This window comes from Colletotrichum karsti, assembly GCF_011947395.1.
Source record: "Colletotrichum karsti strain CkLH20 chromosome Unknown Scaffold38, whole genome shotgun sequence".
In the NCBI taxonomy this organism is placed as follows: Eukaryota; Fungi; Ascomycota; class Sordariomycetes; order Glomerellales; family Glomerellaceae; genus Colletotrichum; species Colletotrichum karsti.
In genome coordinates, this window is record NW_024065938.1 from 140,374 (window position 1) to 154,122 (window position 13,749).

Sequence of the window (13,749 nt, forward strand, 5' to 3'; positions counted from 1 at the left end):
TTCGAGAACCACCGAACCAAGAACCACACACGATCAATTTTTGGAACAACTTTTGCAAGAAACTGTCAAGACTGTGTGGCTTTTCTAACGGTCTAGACTCCTATGGCGAGTTCTTAGATCGTCAACCCCCTTCCCGGCATCCGAGATCCCTGAGTCATGAAGACTCAGATTGGTTTGCTGGAGCCACGTGCGGCACCCACATCTCGTCGTTGGCCATAGCTTTTCCAAGACCCCTTTCTCACGAACTGCTGCGCCGCGTCTTCAATGTCCAAACCCTGTCCGATGAGCTGGTTGTCTGTTGTCTCACCGCCATGAAAAGGGGATCAAGAGTTGGGCGCAATAACATGTTAGGCCGTCGTCTAGATCCTCGTCTTCTCATCTGTTGAAAGTGGCGGCAAAGACCCACCGAACAGCAGACCGGGACTTGGTCACGCGCGGAAAATATTTTCCCCTCATATGGGAGGCGCTGTCAATGTTGACGCCTCGAAACTTGGGCAAATCGACAAAGCCTTGGGTTTCTTCTGTTGCAATAGAAACTAAAACTCTCTACGCTTTATGACAAGTTCAGTTGTTTGCAAGCCTGCCGAAATATTGCTTGACAAAAAGATTCGTCGTTGTGTAAGTCATCGTGAACCACGAAGAGTCTTCTCCCGATATCGCCCTAGGTGTTGTGGGGTTGAGATGCCTAGCAAGTTGGGCAGGGAAAGCTAGTCTACTTTTGAGTTTGCGGCGGCACATGTGACAGAAATTTTTTTCAACTGACTTTGTCCTCTAGGCGATACGCGGACATCAATTTCCAAGGTCCTCAAATTGCTGTATTGCGTTATACCGTCTACCGAGATACTTTACAGAAACCGAAGTCTTCGGATGCGGTATGAACAAAAGTGAAAAAAGACAAGCAGAGAATGCAGGAAGTGAAAGATCCATCTGTCAACCCCATGGAAATGCATAGCATATTGAGCGTGTATGATAACGGACTTGATGCCGGATCCACAAGTCACGATGTTCTATGTAGCTGTTGATGTGTGATTGAAATTGTGGCTTAACTGTATCTGCATTTGACAAACAAGAACACCTTTTAAAGTTTCCATGTACAGAAGAGCGAATCTCGCAGCAATGACGTTGTTATGGCTTGACTAGGTTCGTTGAAAGGCAGGGCGGATGGCTCCTTCCCGGACCTCGGCTTCAAGTGGGGCCGTAGTTACGGCCCCCGCCACGGCCCCACTCTGTCCCGAGGACCGGTTCGTCACGTCGTTGCTCCATGAGGCCAGGGAAGACACCTGATGCTCTTAGATGAGGGGAAAGGACTGAGCCAAGTTTGAGCCTTGAAATACAAGCTCACAAAACACTTTTCCGGACTCTGCGATATGTCTCTGTACGCCCCGGAGTATCTCTCTTCGCGATAGCCGCTTTGAACCCCTTCTCTTCCGCAGTTTTCTGGAACTCGATTCCCTCGGGAGAGTTCCTCGTGATCCCGTCAAATACCGTGCCCATTCTCTGCGCATTATTCAAAGAACCCTCCACAAACGAGTTAATCACCTGCTTGTGCATCCAATTCTGGTTTCTCGGCACCGTCTTGATCCTGTCCGCCAATACTCGCACGGTTTCCTCGAGCTCGGCTTCGGGAACCGACTTCAACACCAATCCCATAGCCTCCGCCTCCTTGCCGCTAATGAGGTCGCCCGTAAACAACATTCTTTTAGCCTTCTCCGGACCGAGTCGAACAGCCCACATCGCCGTCGTCGGACACCCCCAGGCCCTCGATGGGGGATAACCGATGCGGGCATTGTCGGCCATGACGACGAGGTCGCATGATAACGCAATATCGCTTCCTCCTGCCACTGCGGCACCGTGAACTTGCGCGATGGTCGGGACGGCGCTGTGGAAGAGCTCGGCGAAGCAAGCTGTGTTCTCTCATATGGAAGCGTAGTCGATCAACGGGTCGTAGCCGGTTGTGAGATCTTGGCTGCCGTCTGTTTGACCTCTCTGGGCGTTTTGAGCGTAAATTCCTAGATCATAGCCGCCGCAGAAACCTTGGCCGGCACCTCTCAAGACGATACAGTGAACAGCCGGGTCAGCGTTGGCTCGTTTGACTGCGGCTCTGATAGCCTGGGGCATCTGAGAGTCGATCGCATTGTAATGTTCGGGTCGGTTCAGCGTCAGGTATGCCACAAGGCCATCCTCGGAGGTTTGATATTGAACCGGTTCAGCCATTTTGGAATGCAAATACGAACAAGTTGTTTGAAGCAGCGAATGTAGCAGTTCTAGGCTCGCCGACCGGACATCTATTTAAGCTTCTTGGGGAACTACAAGCTATCCCCGCTTTACCATTCGGGCAAAGAAACCTCGGTAAAAGACAAGGTCTCTCCCTTGTACGCCCTACGACCACACATTTGGGTTACTACTCGCATTTCATGTTCCAATCATTACTGGAACTGTTTGAATCCCATCAAATGTTTTCTGTTTATTCGGAAATAATCCTAAGACAGGCGAGTGGATCGTACAGGTATCCTTGTAATGCACATTAGCAGAGGCTTTGGCTTGCCGGTCGACGCCGGCAGTTCCTCCGTATCCCGCTGATCCTGACTTGAGTATGAGAAGCGTTCCCTCTGAACGTAGAAGTTCGAATGCCAGGACTTAATTCTCATCTTATATATATTGATTGGGAGCTGTTGTCGTTTGGACTGAGGATGTCGGTGCTTGTTGTGGTCGAGTCCGGGTCACTGCAGTAATAAATGTCAATAACAGGGAGTTCTGTCAAATTCAAGACTTATTTCGAAAGGCCATACTCTGACAATGGATTTAAATAATAAGAATCTTGACGAACATTTCAACTACATTTCCCTTACAAGTTCCATATCAGCTTGACTTGAGGAACTGCAAGCCATCCACATGCTCATTTGCGAACATGGGAACTAGATCAGAAACCATATACCACCTCGGTTTCTCCATCTCCTCATGAATATCCTTGCCCCCGACCGTGAGGTTTTCGAACTTGACATTCTCTATCCGACGACATTGGTCATAGCCCAGTACCTGCGAAGGATTCACGACCCCCGAGCCCCCCATGTCCAGCGACAAATTCTTGAAAGTGACGTTACGAATGCCCCGTCCAGGCGCCGACGTCCACATAGCGTTCTGCATGACCCGAATATTGAGCAACTGCCCCCGCGTAATCCGCTCAACTCGCACGTCTTCCACATGAACGTCATGGAAGAGGTTCTCGTCAGCGACGTTGATAGCGATGCATCCCTGATACCAAAGCTGGTTTTCCTCGTGATCCAAGATGTCGATGTTGCTGATCCTGATATTACTTGTTGTCTCGGGTTTGGCGGGGTTTCCATGCGTGCCCATGTTGATGGCGTGGGCGATATCCGGAAGCAAAACGCAGTTGCGGATCGTGATGTTCTTGGAGTCTCCGTACCAGTCCCACCGATGGGAGTAAAGAGCAATGCAGTCGTCCGAGTTGCGTAGGAAGCAGTTCTCGATCAGTATATTTGACGAGCAGAAGAAGTCGATTCCGTCGCCGTTGCCGGCGAAGGAAAATGACCGGTAGCCGTTGACGTGGACGTTGTCGCATTCGCCTGCTGAGAGACTGAATCCATTTGCTCCAACAGACGTGACTCCCTCGACACGGATCTTGTTGGCGCGGCTCATGTGGATTGCACCGCCGTGTTCTCGATGGACGTAGCCACCTTCTGGCCCGAGTATGAAGCCGTGTCCTCGAACCGCGCAGTCGGACACATTGATGAAGTTCAGTCTGCAAGTGATGAAGGCACCGGCGGCGAGGTAGACGGTCTTACCCGATGGGACCATCAAGTTGACGCCATCAGTGACGTTGTCGTACGCGGATCCTTGGTCGATTCCAGGCCCGAAGAACCAGATGTCGTCAGTGTCTGTCGTTGGTGCGTCTACGTCCATCTCGTTTATGAGTAGATGAAGGGCTTTCCATTTGTCACCGTTGATTTCCAGCATTGCATCCTGGGCTTTTGCGAACGTGAAGGTGATCTCATTTCCGTTTACTTTCGTCGCGATACCGAGTGATGCTGGTCGAATCGTTGCCTTTTGGACAACACCGCCCAGGTAGTTCACCTTGACTTTCACAGGGCAGCCGACATCGAAAGAGGCGAGAGCCACAGTATGTCGATTAAAGGCGTTTCGGGTGATATTTGCCTGGGCGACTTCAACGGCGTAAGATGATGTTCGAGTCCATTGCTGATGCGGTGTTCTTCCGGACCCAAAAGGCTGGATATGAACAATGAAGTCTTGATTGATCGGGATACCAGAAGGCGGACTGCTCACTCGCACAGGCAATTGTGATATCATTTTTGGAGATACAACTTCAAAGACCAAGGTATTTGTGAGAATTTCGTCCGCAAAAATAAAATAAAATGGTTTACGTCAAATGAACTGAAACGCAGAAGACAGTGAGAGCTCTAGGTTTCGAGATGAATATATACATAGGTATGTGTACTGTTCGGTCGCTTGGTTATAGGTTTCGATCCTCCATCCGGGCCGTTTCTCGGAGAAGCTCCGGTCGTAGGGCTCTCACCACATGTACCCAAGATCAAAACGTCAATGGAACATCGGCAGGGCTATTGGCAATGACGTCTTGAGCGATCTGCAAAAGCGTAGCCAGCGTGAGTGTCGTATCATTTGGAGTCCAGCCAAGCAGAACGGGTAACCGTTCATTTCCTTCAACGTGTTAGTTTTCATGCTGACGTCGAATTTCCAAGTCTTTCAGGTTGTACGGCACTCACTGAAGAAATACTCAACATAGGATCTTTTGGCAACCGGCTGATCCGGGCTTCCCAAGACCGTCAGTATGAAGGCGCTCTCGCCAGCCATTCGGCCCAATGCTGATTTGTCGACGCCAAAGGTTGGATTGATCTTGCTCATTTCCGACACGTGCCTAGCTCGAGCGTTGGCGATAGATGGCACGTCTAATGTTTGGGTGCCACCAAAGTAAGACAGGAACTGATCAAAAGTCCCTTCGTCGAATGGGTTCGTCGGGTTGAAATATTCGTCTCGGCGGGATAAACTCCCATCATGCTCAATAACATTGTGCTTGTTCAGCATGTCCAAGTCGATGAACTGTGCAACACATTGTCAGCCAGATCGCTTTTCGGGCCAAGTCGCTAACCGTCCTCCAGGATAAGGTGTAATGCTTTGTAAAGTGCGAGTAGTTTTCACTTACGTCGGCATTCGGAGTCGGGTTAGTCGTCAGTCCCGGCGTGAAAGCGCCAGTCGCGACGTCTTCGCCGATGTTTGCGGCATCGTTGAGGGCCTTCTTCAGGATATCTAATGTGATGTGACGGCCGTCATGTGGAAGAAAACCGTGGTTTGCGAGCGCATTCAACATAGGGCATGGCGAACGGACTGATAAGTTGTCAGAACGTCAGTTCTTAGGAGATTGGACTTTGAGCTCTTACCATCGCCAGGACCGGCCGGCTGCCATGTGAAATGGTTGGGTTTCAACTTTAGTGTCAAGTCGCTTAGAGATGTTGGGAGCTTGAAAGAGCAAGGCAGGCCAAAAGGACATGTCGGAATGCCCGAAACCAGCGGTAGTATTCCTGTGATGAGAAGATATGAAAGATACATGGCTGCTAACTGAAGGTTCTTGACAATTGATATGAAATATTACAAAGTTGGAATGGATGAATATTGTCAAGATGAAGTTGGCAACGATTTTCAAGCAGGAATACACCCAATCTCGTGCTTCACCTTGGATGTATTAATAAATGCTGATGGCTCGCGATTCCAATCACCCTGTGGACTAGGCCAGTCCAGCGTAACCAATATTTCCGTTAGAAGGTGCTATTTCCGACAAAATAATATCAGTCTAGATGTTGATCTTCAGAACTAAGTCTTAAACTCCTAGCGCCGTCAGTGCAAGTTCCGTACTATCCTCCCGGAGCACTCAGGAACCGAGCATCCGCGCCAGTTTAGCGCTCGGCAATCGGACACACAATTGACAAAGAACCATTTGATGGAGGTCGTTTTTATTCCTTTTCTTCCTATTGGTTATGTCCTGTGCATTTGGCTGCCGTCGTCGAGACATCCAAGGGTCCAGTCTGGTCCTAGGCTGAACCGGAGCAAACGACGAGACCGCTGATTGACCAATGAAAGAGTCCAGACCTCTGAGGAGAAGGACGTTAGACTGGATAGACGTCAATATTTAACTCTTTATGAATCGTCATACAAGTCAAGCTTCCTCAATTGTTCTGGGCCGGCATGACTCTGGTCTTCCCATTGAAGACGCGATGGATCCCGCGATTTTCAACGTTGGACCGCCAATACCACATCTGCATAAGCCACTTACGCTTCAAAATCTCAGATCTAGCCCATGTAGAAGATCGTGACAAATATCAGGGCATCTGGCGGCCATGGGTGTTCAGATCTTGGACTAGCAATGTCTGTTCCAGACTTACACCACTTTCATGACCCATTTGTCAACCCCACAAGGAGAAAGCGAACGACTTTTTTAGTGACTGGGTATCGGATCGAAATCTTTGTTTTCGATGAAAGTTTCATAATCTTACTCTGCGCCGAAAACCTCATCAGTTTCATTGACAAAAAAGGAGGTTCCTCTCGGTATCTCGGTCACTGAGGATGAATAGACACTGCACTTCGATGTTTTCCCGCTTTGCCGACTAGAAGCAGCTGGTGCCACCTGGCAGGAGACCCCCCACACCCACGGCGACCGCTGTCACCGAATGCCGAACTTTGGCTCCACCCATGGAAACTCGATTCCAAAAAATTTCCAGCCCGTCCCGAAGGAATCTACCAAAGCATCGAACACCCAGAACCATACGCAAAGATGGCGACCCCGGCGAAGGGCCCCGCGAAGGGACCAGCAAAACGATCAAAGACACTCAAGAGAGACACAAGGATCGAGAAGAGAAAACAGCAAGTGCAGAGCATCGAGCAGCTCGAGAAGGCCGTCGCAGACTTTGTAAGTTCTTCTCTTTTTTAAAGATCGCGATCACCCGTCACGCGATGCGACGACCAAACTTTGCTAACCTTACAACCCTCACAACAGGACCCCAAGGGCGACTTCAAGACCTTCTCCGAACTCCCCCTCTGCGAAGCGACCGCGACCGGCCTCGAGAAATCCCACTTCCAAACCCTCACGGACATCCAGTCCCGCGCCGTGCCCCTCGCCCTCAAGGGCCATGACATCCTCGGCGCCGCGAAGACCGGCAGCGGCAAGACCCTCGCCTTCATCATCCCCGTCCTCGAGAAGCTCTACCGCGCAAGATGGACCGAGTTCGACGGCCTCGGCGCCCTCATCCTCTCCCCCACCCGCGAGCTGGCCGTGCAGATCTTCGACGTCCTGCGCAAGGTCGGCCGCAACCACGCCTTCTCCGCCGGCCTCGTCATCGGCGGCAAGAGTCTGAAGGAGGAGGCCGAGCGCCTGTCCAAGATGAACATCCTGGTGTGCACCCCGGGACGCATCCTGCAGCACCTCGACCAGACGGCCGGCTTCGACGTCGATAATCTCCAGATCCTGGTCCTCGACGAGGCGGACCGCATCATGGACATGGGTTTCCAGACCGCCGTCGACGCGCTGGTCGAGCACCTGCCGCAAACAAGACAGACCCTCCTCTTCAGCGCGACGCAGAGCAAGAAGGTCTCCGACCTGGCACGCCTGAGCCTCAAGGATCCCGAATACGTCTCCGTGCACGAGGAGTCCACGCCCAAGAACCTCCAGCAGCACTACATCGTCACCCCGCTCCCCGAAAAGCTCGACACCCTCTTCGGCTTCATCAAGGCGAACCTCAAAAGCAAGATCATCGTCTTCCTGTCGTCCGGAAAACAGGTCCGCTTCGCGTACGAGAGCTTCAGGCACCTGCAGCCCGGTATCCCCCTCCTCCACCTCCTCGGAAAGCAGAAGCAGCTCCAGCGCATGGAGATCACGAAGCGCTTCGCCGAGTCCAACAACTCCTGCCTCTTCGCGACCGACGTCGTCGCCCGCGGAGTCGACTTCCCCGCCGTCGACTGGGTCGTGCAGGTCGACTGCCCCGAGGACGTAGACACATATATCCACCGCGTGGGCCGCACCGCGCGATACGAGCGCGACGGCAAGGCCGTTCTCTTCCTCGACCCCAGCGAGGAGGAGGGCATGCTCAAGCGCCTCGAGGCGAAGAAGGTGCCCATCAGCAAGATCACCGTCAAGGAGAACAAGAAGAAGAGCATCAAGAACCAGCTGCAGAGCATGTGCTTCCAGAACCCGGACCTCAAGTATCTCGGCCAGAAGGCCTTCATCAGCTACACCCGCTCCATCCACCTGCACAAGGACAAGGAGGTCTTCAAGCTCGACGAGCTCGACCTCGACGCCTTCGCCTCCAGCCTCGGTCTCCCGGGAGCGCCGCAGATCAAGTTCAAACAGGGCGGCGCCGACATGAAGAAGGTCAAGAACGCCCCGCGCGCGGGCATGTCGAGCGACGAGGACGACTCGGACGATGACGCGCCCAAGAAGCCCAAGAAGCCCGAGGTGCGCACAAAGTACGACCGCATGTTCGAGCGCACCAACCAGGACGTCCTTTCGGGTCACTACAGCAAGCTCGTGGCCAACGGCGAGATCGACGGTCCGGCGGTGGACGGCGCGGGCGGCGACGACGAGGAGGGCGACGACTTCCTCTCGGTCAAGCGGGTCCTCAACGACGACGCGCTCGACGCCGAGTCCGGCAAGGCGCCCGGGTCCAAGGCCAAGGTGATCTCGTACGGCGACCAGCAGTTCATCGTGGACTCGAAGCGGCGCGAGAAGGCGCTGCAGTCCAAGAAGAAGATGCTCAAGTTCAAGGGCCGGGGCACGAAGCTCGTCTTCGACGAGGAGGGCAACGCGCACCCAATCTACGAGCTGCAGAACGAGGACGACTTCAAGCAGGAGGGCGCGCCGGAGGAGCTCCGGCAGAAGTTCGTCGAGAGCGAGACGGCGCGCGTCAGGGAGGCGGACGCGGACGACAAGGAGCTCCAGCGCGAGAAGAGGAGGGAGAAGAAGCTCAAGCGGAAGCTGCGGGAGGCGGAGGAGCGGGAGGGCGGCGCGCCGCAGCTGGTGGAGGCGCCGGGGGCGCAGGACGGGGAGGACCCGTTGGCGCTGCTGCGGTCGTTGCCGATTGCGGGCGGGTCGAGCGGGGGGGAGGAGTCGGAGGACGAGAGGCCGAAGAAGAAGACCAGGAAGTGGTTCCAGGACGACTCGGACGAGGAGAGGGAGAAGAAGAAGAGGGCCAAGAAGGGCGGCAAGGTGCTCGAGATCGACCACGAGCCCGAGACGTTGGAGGACCTCGAGGCGCTGGCTTCGGGCTTGTTGAATTAATGTGCGTGATAGACGTAGATACCCTCAGGAAAGGAAAAGTAATTGTCGTTTCAGCCAATGTTTTGTTCAAAGTCCAGTCATCTCGACTTGCCGTGATGATTACACACGAGACCAACATCGGTCGCTTCATATCACAAAGACGAAATTAAGTAATACGTGATGCATTAAAATGCTGTCTGAAGGACTAGATAAAGTCCAGGGGTATCGCCAACCCCGAACGCCAGAAAGCTTCCATCCCGTCTCCCGATGCCAAAAAAATAACTCGCACTGTTTGATGCCTTCTGCCACCCAAAGCCTGCTATTGCCCGGATACCAACGCCTTCCAAGTGCTCAAATCAAACGAGCCTCTCCCCAAACAAACGGTTTCTGTAGAAACAAGTGTGATCAGCACCGTGGTTGCTGACCGCACGGATAATGATATGATCCGTCGCGGCTCCCAGTGTTACCAACTCAGGGCTGAGCTGATGGACGTGGATGCCGCCGGAAGCATCGTTGCTCTCATATGTGAACTGGCTGATCTTGATCCAACCATCCTCCAGCCACTTCTCGCGGGGGTTCGAGGGGAAGTGGCTGGCGGAAAAGTCCTCGACGCGGCTACGCAGATTGATCTCCGTAATGTAAGCCCAGACTTCCAATTCCTTCGGCCGAGCCTCGGCGTTCCAAGTAGCGCTAGGGAGGATGTGTTCGACCACAAGGTGCTGGGGGACGATCTCGTGACTGATCAGATAAGAGATGAATACGCCCAGTGGCCGCCCTTGCTTGTCGATTGCCTTTTCGCCACACCAGCACTCGCCATCATCTTCCCAGCGAAGCTGGGTCTTGGAGGGTGGAAGAATAAAGGGACTACGCCTTGTGCTATCCATCCAAGCAGCTGACCCAATGGGTCCCTTGAATTTTGGTTTGAAATTCGGAGAGGTATGCATGGGATCGATGATGGTGCCACCGCCAACCGTCAGGTAATTGACCTGGCGACTCAGCTCATGATTCCAGTTTGCACCAATCTTGCCCTTGGCGAGTGCCTCAAGACCGGCATTCGCGATTGCCTGCCGGACCAAGTCGTCGACGAAATGGATCATCTCGGCACGGGAGACTCCTGAAGGCGGGGCTTTACTCATGGCAAGATCGACCGATTTGGAGATAAAGTCCTCCAGCTTCTTCTGCAACTCTTGAACCTCAGCCTTGACTTCGTTGCGATGAGTAGCGAATTCGCCCTTGAGATGCCGGATGAACTCTTCTCGCGTGACGACAACATCCTTTGTACCCTTCTCCTTGTATAGATCCTTGACATACTTCTCAAGTTTCTGTCCAAGGTCTTTCTCGATCTTGTCAGGAATGGAGGTGCCAAAAGCAGGCTCCAAGATCTTGGCCACCTGCTGGTTGTTGTTTCTGAGCCACTTCTCCCAACTCTTGGAGAAGTTGTTCTGAAAGATGTCCTCGACTTGGCTGGGAGAAACTCCTGGCGCCGGAGGATTCGCCGCCTTCTGATAAACAGGGTCTTTCTTGAGCTTGTCCCTGATCGCTCGCCAGTGCTCGTCAGATATGTAGTGATAGCCGCCATGACCTCTGTCCAGCGTCAAGACCTCCTTGTCGCTCTTCATTAGGTCTCGCAGAGCGTGGTAGAAATCTTGAGACACCACAGGTCGTCCTTGCTTGTCCAGCTCCATGCGGACAATCTTGGGCATGATCTGCTCCAGCTTTGACAGCGAACCTTCGTGAAGCTTGGTGGACGTCATCAGTTTCGTTATCTCATACTCGTGATCGCGTTGCTGTCGTAAATACTCTCTGGTATCCTCGTCGCTGAACATCGTGGAGGGTCGCGTCACCCACAGTGGCATGAACTGTCCGAGGTTGTGGGCAATATCGGAGAAGCCATACCACTGCAAACCGCCGAGACTGAATGCGGGAATGGCAGAAAGTCCCGAGAAAATCGTCCATCCCAAGAAAGACAGAAGCAAAACCGCTACTGCAGTCCTAATAAGCCAAGCTTCGGGTGAAAAGATGAAGCCGAGGACGTCCACGAATGTGTCGGCGATTGTGAACATGAGCCACGGTCCCCATCCAAGCTGGTCCATGGGTGTCTGTCGGCCCGGTCGCCTCTGCGGGGTGCCATCAGTAGGGACAGGGGGTGTGTCGGGACGCGCAGTCTTGGTCCAGCTGTAAATGGGTACGTAGATCCTTGGCCATGCTTGGAGTCGCGCTTTGCGCTCGCTTCGGAGGGCTTGCTGCTCTGCTTCGTCCTTCTCCCGCTCCTCTTCCACCCTCTGTTGCATATCCTGGTCAAATAAGCCACTATGATTGCGCGTAGGCTCGTCCCGATTTTGTCTCTGATTCGGACGAAGATTCGGACGAACGTCAGCAACAGGTGGCTGGGTACGTCTCACATCTTCGACAGGACGCGGTGGGACCTGAGTTCTTTGCTGGACGGCCAGCCTTATCCGGCTGGGTTGCGGACTTTGAACAGCGGGCTGTCGCACCGGGCTTACCCGGGGTGGGCTGGGAGTGCCTGGCTGTGATGGTTGATGAGGCCGGTGGTTGTAAGTCACGGGAGACACAGGCGGCTCCTCAACAACATTGCCAGCTTCTTGATGACGACTCGTTCTGTTGACGGATGAAAGGCCGATGGGATGAGCTGGAGAGACATGTACCGGGTTGGACACGAATCGAGGGGCCGATGGGGGAGGTGCCATATTAGGTGATTGCCTATGGGATTGTGATGAACCCCGAGTCGGAGTACGCGGAGACTCGGGTTTGGTTGGAGAAAATGGGTTGTAAGATAGTCGACTTCCAGGCGGAGGTCCGTCAGCGACCTGTGTAATTGGTGACCGAACTGGGTCTCGCGGCTCGGTCTGGTTGAAAGATCGCGGAGCCATGGGTGGGTTATGTTTCGGGTGACGCAAAACCGGGCGCTTCGAGGGACTCTTGACGATCGCTGCCTCGCGATCCTCAGCCTCGATGGGCGAGTCTTCCTCCTCAATTGTGGTGATTGGCCGGTTGCCAGGGGAAGGTGACTTGTTGGGGGTGGACCCGATAACCGCGTCACCGAACAACGAGCTCTCCTGGCCAAAGGTCCGCGTAGAATCAGGCGTCCGGACCGGTTCTTCCGAACCGGAGCGACGCAGGGCGTAGCGATCACGATCTTCAGAAACCGCCCGTTGGAAGAGAGAGCCTCTGGTAGGCGGGTTGAGCCTCGACGGGCCAGGATTGCCTGAGGAAGTGTTGGTTGTCGGCGGCAAGACGGGTCCTTCGGAAGATGCTCTCCTTGGTGTTTGACCTGGCGCGACGTCGGAGCCTCTGGGCGGCGCAGCACTGGGCAGAAATCTTTGGCCACGAGCACCGCGAGGGAGATCTCCTTGGAATGAAGCAGGTTCAACCGTTGGGGCTGTAGAAGGTGTCAGTAAGGGATCTGAGACTGCGACAAAGCAAGACCAAATGGGTCCACACGTGGCTGCACTTACCTATTCCGGGCGGGCTACGCCGAGGTGAGTTGTGCGCCCTGGGCGGCTCTGGCGTCAAGTCTCTTGGAGAGACTGGTAAATCTGAATCTGAACCATTACCCGGACCGAAATCTGGTTCGGGCTCCGGCTCGGGCTCCGGTTCTTTCTGAACGGGACGGGACGGCTTCGGCTTCGGGGTGGACTTGGGCTTTGACTTTGAGCCTCGCGCATCGTCATCGTCGCTGTCATCGTCATTCAAGGCGTCTTGAACCGCAGTCTGGATGTTGCGAACCTGGCCGCGCCTGACGTTCCGCGGCATGGTCGAGGGAGCAGAGCCGTAGGACGTGTCGAACCGCGAAGGCATGGACGGAAGATCTTGTGTAACGGCAGCGCCGCCTCGGATAGATTGCAGCTCATCCTCATCCCGGCGAGGTCGTCTCTTCGGAGGCATCTTGACTGTTGTGAGTGAAAGATGTCTGAGTTGATGGTCAGTGGAACTGGTTGTCGGTTGTCGTGGTGATCGTATATAAGGGATGATGGCTGCGGGTTGAGATGTGAGATGAGAAGGTTGTGAATGGGTTGGGTGAGTTGTAAGATGAAGAAGCAAAAGAAAGAAAAATAGAGTGAGTCTTGATGTGTGAGAAAGGACTTTGAGAGAAGAAGGAGCAGCTCAAAAGCAGAAAAACACCATAAGAGAAAGAGCCATGACAGGATGAAGGATGAGACGGGAAGGTGCAACTCACATTATTATTTGATGCCCAAGGACATGCGCAGCAATGATGAGCTGGATTGTATCCGTCAGGATAATAGCTCAAGCTGCAGTCCGAAGCTTTTGTCTCATCAACAATGCTAAGCGCAGATGTCCATGAGTGCTATGTTGAGCAACAAGGGAGATGGCAACCAAAGGAACAGCTCAAGAGAGCTCTGTTGTGAGGTGGAACTGGGAAGTGAATGAGCCTTTGTGAGAGCTGCAAGTAACCGCTTTCGGGTTCTGAA

General features: G+C 53.7%; 5 protein-coding genes across 5 annotated transcripts; 1 reads left to right on the forward strand and 4 right to left on the reverse strand.

Moving 5' to 3' along the window:
- Nucleotides 1–1,338: 1,338 nt before the first annotated feature.
- On the reverse strand, nucleotides 1,339–2,214 carry CkaCkLH20_10132 (Enoyl-CoA Hydratase family member; the record flags this gene model as incomplete). The annotated part of the gene is made up of 2 exons (XM_038892846.1): nucleotides 1,339–1,879; nucleotides 1,940–2,214. The coding sequence occupies 2 exons, from the start codon at nucleotides 2,212–2,214 to the stop codon at nucleotides 1,339–1,341; spliced, it is 816 nt and encodes a 271-aa protein (XP_038741766.1).
- Nucleotides 2,215–2,859: 645 nt separating this feature from the next.
- CkaCkLH20_10133 (glycoside hydrolase family protein) lies at nucleotides 2,860–4,326 on the reverse strand (the record flags this gene model as incomplete). The annotated part of the gene is made up of 1 exon (XM_038892847.1): nucleotides 2,860–4,326. The coding sequence occupies one exon, from the start codon at nucleotides 4,324–4,326 to the stop codon at nucleotides 2,860–2,862; it is 1,467 nt and encodes a 488-aa protein (XP_038741767.1).
- A 241-nt stretch (nucleotides 4,327–4,567) lies between these two features.
- Nucleotides 4,568–5,601, reverse strand: CkaCkLH20_10134 (uncharacterized protein; the record flags this gene model as incomplete). The annotated part of the gene is made up of 4 exons (XM_038892848.1): nucleotides 4,568–4,695; nucleotides 4,761–5,094; nucleotides 5,198–5,379; nucleotides 5,433–5,601. The coding sequence occupies 4 exons, from the start codon at nucleotides 5,599–5,601 to the stop codon at nucleotides 4,568–4,570; spliced, it is 813 nt and encodes a 270-aa protein (XP_038741768.1).
- Nucleotides 5,602–6,820: 1,219 nt separating this feature from the next.
- CkaCkLH20_10135 (DEAD/DEAH box helicase) lies at nucleotides 6,821–9,319 on the forward strand (the record flags this gene model as incomplete). Its single annotated transcript, XM_038892849.1, has 2 exons — nucleotides 6,821–6,955; nucleotides 7,043–9,319. 2 exons carry the CDS (start codon nucleotides 6,821–6,823, stop codon nucleotides 9,317–9,319), a joined length of 2,412 nt encoding a protein of 803 aa, XP_038741769.1.
- Nucleotides 9,320–9,654: 335 nt separating this feature from the next.
- On the reverse strand, nucleotides 9,655–13,204 carry CkaCkLH20_10136 (uncharacterized protein; the record flags this gene model as incomplete). The annotated part of the gene is made up of 3 exons (XM_038892850.1): nucleotides 9,655–11,592; nucleotides 12,148–12,698; nucleotides 12,775–13,204. The coding sequence occupies 3 exons, from the start codon at nucleotides 13,202–13,204 to the stop codon at nucleotides 9,655–9,657; spliced, it is 2,919 nt and encodes a 972-aa protein (XP_038741770.1).
- Nucleotides 13,205–13,749: the final 545 nt, after the last annotated feature.